The 11244-nt window shown below is 45.4% G+C and overlaps 1 protein-coding gene across 1 annotated transcript in view; it reads right to left on the reverse strand.

Moving 5' to 3' along the window:
* Positions 1-7874, reverse strand: part of nr6a1a (nuclear receptor subfamily 6, group A, member 1a) — a 25826-nt gene extending 17952 nt beyond the window's left edge. Inside the window, exon 1 of the mRNA XM_036527120.1 lies at positions 7749-7874. Coding sequence (XP_036383013.1) covers positions 7749-7764 — 16 coding nt within the window. The 5' untranslated portion in view covers positions 7765-7874. The remainder of the gene's footprint in view (positions 1-7748) is intronic.
* Between the last annotated feature and the right edge of the window lie 3370 nt (positions 7875-11244).

Here is an 11244-nt window from a genome sequence, read left to right on the forward strand (position 1 = left end):
GTGAGCCAGTGTGTCTGTGGCATTCCCTGAAGTCACATGCTCCCTCTTTCTGAGGTGAAACTCCCTAGAGCCACCCAAATGCAATGCAAAGCCAAGCTCAAAGTTTCCCTCCTTCAAAGTTTCACATTTTAATTGGAATGCTAACAAATGTGACGCAGCAAAATAGCACATGTAACTACATCATAGAGCATAGAGCATCTTAAGAAGAAACGAGTAGGGCCTAAACTGAAGAGCCAGTAATCTAAACATTTCATTTCATTTTTAAACTCCCCCCCCCCCCCCCCAAAATCTATCTAAACTTCAGTTTATAGACAGAGACAGTCCTCTCAAGTGACAGAAGTGTAACGATGAATTTAAGGTTCTGGAATCGCTGCATTATTTTGTTTCTTTGAACCTTCACAGGCAGGTGAAAGCTGAATTAAATGACGCCTTCTTCAGGAAAAAGACAGCAAGTCTACCTTTCATGTGAGTGACTGATGATGCAGGCACCAGGTTCATGGTCTAAAGGCAATTAGCAAATAAGGAATGTGGTCTGCAAAGCCTCTCACAGATATGCTAAATGGTGAATGAGAGACTTCTAAAGCCCCTGGGGTATTAACATTTAAATGGGATTGGGGTTTAGGTTTGCCCCTTCGAGGGGGGCATGGGAGGAGGGGGGGGGGGTTTGGCCATACTGTACAGCAACAATAGAGCCCCGCTGTTCATACAAAAGGATTTTTACAGTCAACAATGAGTGATTAACAGCACACAGGAGCGGAGGAAGAACACACAGAGCTCATATTTAAATCCCTGACTGTTGTTCAGAACTGTTTTCTAATGGGCGTTTTGTGTGTGAGAGGGCTTCTGAGCTGGGGCGTCGGCGATTGGTGAGCACTCAGTCAAAGGGGAATCTCCAGGGGAGAGCTTACACAATGATTAAGATGCTCTCTACACACAGGATTGAAAAAAAATTTAAACAGAGACCGGGACTTTTGCTGGGGTCACCCTTTCCATCGCTCTTATTTTGCAACAGAAACAGAAGAGGTTTTCACAGTTCAATCACTGGTTCAGCATCCGAGTTTTGCTGAACATACTGTTGCAGAGACGACTCCTTTCTGCCTGCTATTTCCAGGGGCTACAGCAGCATCAGCCATCAGAGCATAATGCTTCAGACACTGTCGGGTCACGTTAAAATGTACATTCCAGTTTTTGCCTAATTTTGTTTTAAACTCGCAGGCAGTAGTGATGCGGAACATACAGGAATATTCCAGAAGCTCTGGTACGTTTTCAAACCCACCAAATCAGCCTTGCCTATTCTGACGTCTCTGTTGAGCTTTTTTTTTTTTTTACCCCTTTCTGACTGAGCTGACCTCCTGCAATACTATCCATTATACATGAGAGAAATGTGAGGTACTGCAGTGTGTAAACACAGCCCCACAAAACACCCAACCACTTCCAGACTCAGAGAGGAATGAAAACCGCCTAACCCTAAAAACTAAACCTAAACTAAACTGAAGCTAATGCCTCTGGAATGCTTCCAAACATGCAAGCGTTGTACAAAAAGAATGCCAAGGCACAGCTACCTCACGTTACATCACACAGACCCCTTCCCTGACCTCCCGCCACCCATGCCCTGACAGCCTCTGATCGATCCGGTTCCTCTCGCGGTTCCGGTGGGATCCTGTCCGGTGATGGCAGGGGTTTAAATCGCCCTGACGGTGCGAGAGGGTGACAAAGCCATGTCTCAGCCTCATCTTGAACTCCACCCGTTTTACGGCCCTGCCCTCCGATTCCTCCCCCAGGGTCCATTAAAAGCTGCATTGTTTCCCAGGGGTCAGGCCAGGTTTCATTCCAAACTTTAACGCAACCAGGAAATGCAGCTCAGGCCCTCTAAAGCAGCTCAATAGAGGGCTGTCTCTTTAAAACACAACACCTCAGTGATTGAAAAAACATCTCTGCAACCAAAGTGCCTAGTGCTGCAAATATGGTTTCCTTCATTTTTTTTTTTTTTTAAAGTTAAGAAAAGTTGAAGGCCATTATGCTTACTTATAATCTTATATCTATATATCTATAATCTTAATCTTATATATCTTCCAAGCATTATATTAAATACATGTTCCTACCCAGAGCATGCAGTGTAGTTTTCTAATGTATGCATGATTACTTTAACAACGTCCCTTCTGCTGGAAGGACAAACCACAGCAGTCCATGTGAAAAGATAAGATAACCCCTGAAAACTGCAGTTGTGAGGCTTCTCTTTGTCTCAGCAAGTCAACATTCACAGCACTTGGAGCCACAAACTCTAAGTTAACGAATGCTTTCCTTTCTTATTAGCCGTAACCCTTTTAAAGGTGTGTCACTTCATTTGACTGCCAATGTCACGTTGTGGAAGTGGAGGGTTTCTGGCCTCAGCGGTGTGACTGGCATCGCTGTGAGATTTGTGCTATCATCCCAAGCAGGGACATGACGGGGTTGGGGGGAGGTGGGGGGGTCAGGCCTGGAATGGGGGAGGAATACTGCTGTATTTTTCCGCTGAGGACCTCCTGATAGGGCTCCCAAAGTACAGTTCGCTGCAATAGTCACTTAGTAGTAGTAGCTCAAGCAACTTTAGGACAGGTTGGTCCATAAGTGCTGAACAGACCCCCCTCAGCAACACCCTTCCAGACACAGAAAGTCACATGGGGTGGTGTGGGAGACACTACTGAATATAAGGGAATGAAACTTTTTTTCCCCACCAAGGAAAAATTGTCCCTTTGTTGTGTAGGCAGCCAGTTGCTCCCCACTGACTGCACGGTGAGGACACACATGAAAACACATCCACACCATGCTCACTTTCTCCACCCGGCATTCACCATAATCACAAACGTGTCCACTTTCTAATTATTTCCATTAGATAATTCTGTTGGGAGCCTGCACGTAATTGTAGACTTCACTTACCACCATGGCAAAAGTGATCCCTGCCCATCAGCACATATTAGATGAGATGACCCCCCCTCCACCCACCCCCACTTCATCCATACTCCCACCCCCTGCCCTCACCCCCCCCCCTACTCCCCCCCTCAATTATGTACTAAGACCTTAAAGACATTACCAGTGGTGTCATTAGCATTTGGTAATTGTGCTCAAGCCACTGGAAATTTGGTAATGGGATGCAAAAGCATGATGTTACAGCATTTACATAAGGTATTAGAAATTATGTATTTCCAAAAGCTTTATTTTTCCAATTGATACATTACTTCCCCCCCAATGTATTTTAGAAAATAAAAGGCTTTCCCAGAATGCCTAGGCTTACACAAAAGCCTCTGGGTGCGAATCCCTTTCTTTCTTTTTCTCCCTCTACCTTTCTTTCATGTTTACCGCCAGTCAGCACAGAGAGCCCCGAAGGCGCCGGATTTGCCGACATTAGCGCTTTTTATTTTTGGATGTCCTGTTCTTTTTGAAATTTACAGCTTCTCAGTCAAACTTCCTGCTCTGGCTGCGCATGAATTAAGCCGAGGGTTTTCGAGGGTGGGAGCAAAACACAGAATCACTGCGTTGTAGATTTTTTTAATGTGGGGAAGGGGGGGGGGGGTGTGTTTCTTTACAGCAATTTCAGTCCTGATTAACCGAGTTTAATCTATGCACTGGTTTAATTACGCCTCTGTAGCCCAATCAAAGGTTTCCTCTTAGCGGCAGCGTCACCAGTGAGCTTCAGTTGCCCTTGAGTAATCAATGGGAGCCCATCAGGAAATTAGGGGAATCAAACCCTCCCAAAATTGCCAAACATGACATGTGACTGTGAAGCGTATTGATTACTTCCGTTTGGAAGGAAAAAAAAAAAAAAAAAAACACATAACAAATGGCATTCCGCAGTCAAATGGATTTGTCACCAGGAAGTCACCTTTCTCAGTGTCCCTGCCCAGGGGAGCAGCAGCGGAGGTGGTGGATGCGGCAGTGTCTCGTCATTTTAATGATGGCCATTTGTAATTAAATAAATAAATAATTTTAAAAAAAAAAGAAGAAGAAAAAAAAAAACTCTGCTTGGAGGTGACAGTTCACAAGGCCATAAGGTCAGTCTTGAATCGTAGTCTCATGCAAACATGAGATGGAGTGTGAGAGAGTGCGTTTGTGTGTGTGTGTGTGTGTGTGTGTGTGTGTGTGTGTGTGTGCGCGCGTGCGCTTTGGAATCACACTGAGATGCCCATAAATGCAGTCACAGCTCAAAGCAAAAATATATAAATATATCAATTAGAGGCATTAAGACCAGCAGGTCGGAACACCAGCTCTGAGCAATATAGCAGCGTTTAGCATGGCCGGCACCCCACTGCGCTTCCTCTGCACTGGACGCTAATGAGAGTCAGCCATTCCCAGGCTCCCTGCATCGCACAGGATGGATGGCTCTCCTCAGCGCCGGGCTCACTGCGCCCGCTACTGTGCCGTTTCCCATGATGCAGCTCCTGCGTGGGAGCCAGCACACAAAAATGCAATTAGGCGAGGCCTACCGTGTGTGAGTGAATGTGTGTGTGTGTGTGTGTGCGCGCAGGCATACCACAATGCTATGTGTGTGTACATCTGCGTGTGTGTGTTAGTGTGTATGTGCATGCATATGTGTGTGTGTGTGTGTGTATTTCTGTGTGTGTGTAAAAACTATGCACATGTGTGACGTCTACATGAAATACCTTTCAAAAAATAACAGCCCATTGCGAACAGTGATAATCTACAAGGGGCTTGTAATGCAGGGGGAAAGCATGGCAGACATGCCTGTTTAAATAACTGTAACCCTAAACCTACATTTAAGACCACGCTCACAACAGAACATCATCCAGGATATTCTTTGTGCACCGACAGAACTTAAAACTGAAGTGCACGCAGTTAAAGGACTCATTCAAAGGCAATGAATGACACCAAACCAACAACAATACAGAGGCTTCCAAAAAAAAAACCTCATCGCTGGAGTAAATTAATCAGGAGGGACAAAACTGCGTCAAAATAGGCCCTTTGTTTCAACACAGTATCAGATTCCGTTTGTGTGGGCTGGCTTGAAGACTGTGTGTGTCTGTGTGCGTTTGTTGGGGGGAGGGAGGGCTGGCAGTAGTTTAGATATCACTTGGAGAAAAAAGCATGAGATGCAGCAAGCGTTACGGTGGCTTACGATGACACAAAACACTGGCACTGCTGCAAGGAGGCAAAGGGGTGGATAAAAACATCAGGTGTGAAGGGAAAAAAAAAGACTGCAGTCACTATAAGCAGGCTTTAGCATTGACTAAATTTAGCCTGCATTATAGTGCTCAGAGCCCCTGACCTCTTCCACTGTTATTGATCTTCACACAGCCTTCTGTCCCCTCCCCCACTCCACTACACACAAACACACACACATACCCACCCCCACCCTGCCAGCACCTTCCCCCACCCCAGAATGCTAAAGAAATAAGACTTCCTGCCCAGGCCGAATGACACAGAGGGAGAGACATACAGAGATTGCTGGGTGCCCTTACATGATGAAAGACTGAATGGAATTAACCCTTACCATGCTGAAACAAAACCACCGGTGCGGACAGCTGCCAAAAGGGTTAACACGCGCTGGATGTGGGGTGGGGACACCATACAGTAGCATCTCTTTATTCCCACATGGCCTGTGAGAATCTCGGCCGATACTATTCAGAGAGAACTAGAGGCCGAACGGTTGACAGGCTTTTTAGGAAAGGAAGCTTGGCGTAGCTGAAGAGAGAAAAAATCTGAAGCTGTTACCCTCTTCACAACAGCCTCTAACTTTAAAAAGCACCACCTGTGAGAGATATTTCCTTACTTTTTCCAACTGTCAAGCAATGAAGAACTCTTCTCAACCTGCTGAAAGTTAGCCAACAAGCAATCCAAGATGCTAACCGGTAACCAAAAGCAGCTTCATTAAAATGTCCTGCACCACAATGACTTTAAAGGTTTCCTCTGCAATTTAATACTGAAGCACAATGCTGCAAAACCAGCTATGCTTAGACCAGGGACGTGGAGGTGTAAATGCTGCTATACAATTACAAAACAATACAGCTCTTGTGTCTACTTAAAATGATATACGCTGGCTCAGGGGACCATATGGTGAAACATCAGTCTGTACTGGATTTCTTCCTTCTTTCTCTCACCCTCCACTGGTCTGAGATCAGTGCCTGGATAGTGTAATGTCCCCCGCTTTGACATTCGTATGCAAAGGGATTTCGGCTGTTTAAGAGACGTGAAAAAGAAAGCACCAAATGAATGAAACAATGGGGTATTTGCACCTTGGTGCATAAAGAGGCCTCATTTTAATATCAAATCCCGATCCTGTGAATGAGGTGCCGTGCGAAAAAAAACAAACCGTCAACGGCTAAAACGCAGATCCCGCGTGAACGTCAAATTATCATCACCTCCGCACCTCTCAATCTGCATAAAATTAACACGCCGTTCCTTAAGACCCCAAGCCCACCACCGGCCGCTGAATTTCCCTGTCTGGCTTCAAGTTTAAGTCAAACGTGCAAGAAACACGTCTCACTAAACACTGGTTAAACTGCAGTTAGGCTAATGAGGAAAGTCCAAGGACAGCCCAGAATAAGAGGCCCTGGGCATGGGCCCTTAGAAACCAAGAAGGCAGGGAAGCTGCCATATTGTTTACGCTCATTATTTATGCCAACGCAAAATGGAAAAGCCCTGTAGATGCATGCCTGGCTTGCAGAAATGCAAAGAATGAATGAACCGGAAGAGCGAAGGAGAGAGAAGATGGCTCCTACTGAACATTGCCCTCTTATTTTTAGGAGATGAAACTCAGTGCAAACAGTATTGAAAAAAAGGAAGGAGGCCCAAGAACAACAACAACAAAAAAACACTCAAAGTTTGGAGCAGCCATGGACCACAATAAGACCCAGGGGATCCAACACTGCTGTGTGGAGCCACCATGACCCCAATTCTATCAAGTAAACAGTGTTCCCTGCACACAAAACCTTTTCCAGATGGGAGTCTGTGCCACACCATAAATGCACAAACACTCTCTCTCTCTCTCTCTCTCTCACACACACACACATTATATATATATATATATTCATCTATATGCACCAAGATGCTCTCCATACATTTCCACACAGCTACACACTGAAGGAACCACTTAAACTGCTAACCACAAACCAGGACCATTTCATCTAAAATTAATGTTTATCAGAGAGATTCCTCTTTGCACCTCATTCACAGGGTCCCTTCCTGCTCACTCAAACCAACATTGAATAAATCTACTAAATAAAACTGAATGCAACTAAATGGATCAAAAAATCCAACCTCTTTAAACATTATGTTTAAAAAATGCATATTAACATTGCGTTAGTCTAGGCCTCTTTGTAATAGAAACTATGAAAAATGACCAAATTGAATTTAAAAATCCACTGCAACTGATCTGCAACACAGAGTCAGTTTTGGTTTTGTCCAGCTCATTCTCCCTTTTTGCTCTAGAATTAAACATTCCCTCTGATACCTGCTGGCTTTCAGTTCAGGCTTTTCAGGCCTCACCAACATAGCACACAATTACAAAACATCAGACAAAAAGAGGGCTAACGCAACATAAGCAAAATCATTACGTGGAAAAATAAAGACAACAAAGGTTCAAATTAATAAAATAAAATAAAAAAAACAGAATACTAAACAATTAAAATGCTGTTCCTCAAGCCTCTCCAACACAGAGACCCCCATAAGTGGCTTAAAATGTGAAGGAAAAAAAAAGCTGAACAGACCCAACCCTCCAGCTCTCCCATTCAACACCCACTGCAAGTTCTCCTTACCTTCCCATGTATCCATATCATGCTTCTTTCAGTTTGCCAGCGAGTTTCCTGGCAGCCAGTCAAGCATGTATTCTGCTAGAGAAAAGCCACAAACCGTGGGAGATTCAGCTTCATGACTCTCCTGTGTCTCTGCCTCTGTCTCTTTCTCTCTCCCTCCTCTCCCTCCCTCTCTCTCTCTCCGTGTCCTCCGGCTTGCTACAGCGCCTGGTGCACTCTAAGCTCAACCTGGCTCAGCCAGCCCTACTGGTCAGTTTACGGGCTGGTCATGTGACCGCAGAGTTCAAGCCCTGGGGTCACAGCTTGGCTTGAGGTCCAATGATGGCCGTGGTTTATCTGAGTGGAACTGATAGCCCTATTTTCTCTCTCCCTTAACAATGCTCCCTCCACCCAAATTGCCCCCCCCCCCTCCTCTTGCCCTCCACTTTTAAAATGCGGCCTGAAATGAATGAATCAGCATAAATACAGGGCCTGAAATGACAACATTAAACTGAGTCACTGGGTCAGGTTTTCATGACAGTTAGGATTTAAAAAAGTAAGGTAGACATTGTAAAGTAAGACATAGTAGTGCTGTGACCAAATGTGAGCAAAACACGGAACAACTCCAACCCAGCAGTTTGATCAGCAGAGCAAAATATAGTTAATATGTAGTCTCTCTGCCTGTTACCCATGAACACAATATACTGGAGCAGCAATGTGGCATAGTGGTTTACCAGCTGGGCTTTAACCAGAAGGTTGCCAAAGCCTGTGACTGTTGTACAAGCGAGGGGCTTAACCCAAGCTGCTGCATCAAACAGGCAGCCACGGCAACAGATGTAAGCAAGTCCAACTGGGGCAGGGATGGCAGCCAAGCAAATAACCAAATACAATAATTAACAGACAATTGTTTGCTCCTCGTCACTGTGTGCTGACGTGGATGCACCATTCCCCCCTGTAATCTCTCTAACCCGCTCTCCATACTAACAGGTTATAAAAAATGCAGTTGCTTTCTGTCATATTCAGTGGTGTTTTTTTACACCACGTGGCTGTTGCTATTTAGCTGCTTACAAGCTACGCAGTAGGCTAGCTCTTTTTTTTTTTTTTTAATTTATGTTGTGTTGCTAAGCAATTTCTACCATTCATAACTCACGGAGCAACCAAGCAACCTAAAGCCAACCTAAAGTCTCTGGGACTGACATGATGGTACGGACATACAATGCGGCAAGAATGTCTATCATTAATTAGCTTTGGCTGGGAGCAGATAAATACACTATACAAGGCCAAGCAGCTCACACTTAGTGACAATCCTGAAAAATCCATGGTGGTGGTTTTTCTGGGCCCTATGCATAAGTATGCATAAAAAGCAGTCCCATCATAACCATTTATTTCTACTTGCTGCTGGACAATATCTGTTCGGTGTTCCTTCAGATAGTTGCTGATATTGCATTTCCTTCCACAAGCCTCTCCGCCCTCATTCCCTGCTATGTCTGTAGGAGCACGGTGAGGTATCCACTGCTGCCCTTTCTGTGGGAGCCACCCAGGCCCCCCCCCCACCCCCCCCCACCCCCCCCCAACCCTGGTTCCCAACCCTGGTTCCCAACTGCCTCTTCCTGTTCTGTCCAACCTCCTTATCCCTTCTCTCACAGTTCTGCCCGCATGCTAATGACCACACACCTAGAAGCGGGAGATAAGAGGCACGCCACATTCATATGCATCGGGAGAACAGAGTAAGGGGGTCTATATAAGATGTGCGTTTCAATCAAAAAGGTGGAAGGGTATGGCGATAATGACTGGGCTAAACCGCGGAGCCTGTTTCTGGAACATTCCCACCCTGACCTTCCTCCGCGGTGTGTCTGTGAAATCCGGACCACACCAGGCCAAAGGTGTCGCTGAATTTTCTGACCTAATCCCCTCCTTGTAAGAGGGTCTTCTTGACCATATGTTGCTGTGCCTGAGTCTTGCCCCACCAGGAGCTCCTTAGTGTCTGGTGCACACATCACCGCTTTATCCCCGATTTAGCCCTTTTAGTTGCTCTTCTGAGTCTGCTGTGAGCTCACTACGACTTTCGATGACACTTGACCTGCACATGCTTCAATCATACCTTGGCTTTACACCTTTGGATTACGGTCATGTGCCAGGACTTATGAGTGAGAATATCTACTTATCTGAGCACCAGACAGCCTTAACATTTTTTGCGGATTCCTGTGTTTCACTAGCAGTGAGGGACTGCCAATAGGCAATGGAAAACAACCAATTATGTAATGTGCCAACACCAAAAAAACAGCTGTTTTCTGTAAACCGTGAGTGTTTCCTGTAGAACCACAGCAAAAGGCAGGGGGAGAGAACCTTGGAATAAGATCAAGTGAAAGACGTGAAAGCCAAGCTGAAAATACACGCCGAAGATGAGGAATTTATTAAGCCTTGGCAGGAGACTGAGGTTTTATTTAATCCATCCGCAATCGGCTACCACTCCAAAAAACAAAGGCACAACGAGTGGAAAGAAACAGCTGTGTAGCTCGATAGAAACAGTTGGAGACTGTGTGTCCTGGAGTTACGCTTTATAACCTTATAGGGAAGAATAAGGGACCAGTGGGGGGCACCAAATTTTTGCCATGTCCCGGGGGGATGAGAGACAGTATGATTCCCCCATTTCAAAATCTGTGTGGTCTGTCAGTCTCAACTACCACAAATCTGCAAAACCCACATCAACCAAGTTCACTTATAGCATATCGACAATCACAAGGTATACTAGGCCATACATACATGCAGAAAGTGTATTACACAGATGAACACATACACAAATGTACTCACACCCCCATAGAAACCAATCTGTAACATATACTAGGGCAGTCCCATCAGGACTGCCATGCAGGCTGCCCATGACCCAATATGGATTATGTTCTAACCCCACTAACTGTTTCAGAAAAGGACACGTGGGTCCCGTTTGCCCTGCTGTATCTTGTACTGTAAGAAAACGGTAACGAGTCCCCATGAATCACCAGTTCTGGCTCACAAGGGACTGTCGGGTTGGACTGTAGTGGCCTTTCGTGAATCCCAATCCACCCGCCTGAATTAGTCATGACCGCACTAATCACAACTCAGCTCTCCACCAATGACTCTGCGGTTTTAATGCAGGCTGGTGACAGCGCAGTACAATGCTAAGGGACTGCACTTGCACCCGTGGTTGCAGGTTCAACTCCTGGATGGGGAATAGCAATTGCGGCATAAAGAAAATTACTTAACCACTGCACAAATGTTTAACTTGTTAACACATGAGCTAAAATGCTTTCCATTCACGACTCTACAACAGCAGGCCAATGAAGAGGCCAGTCAGAGGTTTCCATTTAGTCTATCAGGCAACAAAATGTTTCCCCAAATCAGAGGTCACGATCAACATAATAACATTTTAACCGCATTTACACGTTCAGAGGCAAAAGGGCCTGACCTAGCCTTGTCACACCTAATGGGTCATCAAACAGTATAAAGGCCAGAGACACATTTTGGGGCAATATAAATACCC

The sequence above is a fragment of the Megalops cyprinoides genome, chromosome 4 (assembly GCF_013368585.1).
Source record: "Megalops cyprinoides isolate fMegCyp1 chromosome 4, fMegCyp1.pri, whole genome shotgun sequence".
Classification (NCBI taxonomy): Eukaryota; Metazoa; Chordata; class Actinopteri; order Elopiformes; family Megalopidae; genus Megalops; species Megalops cyprinoides.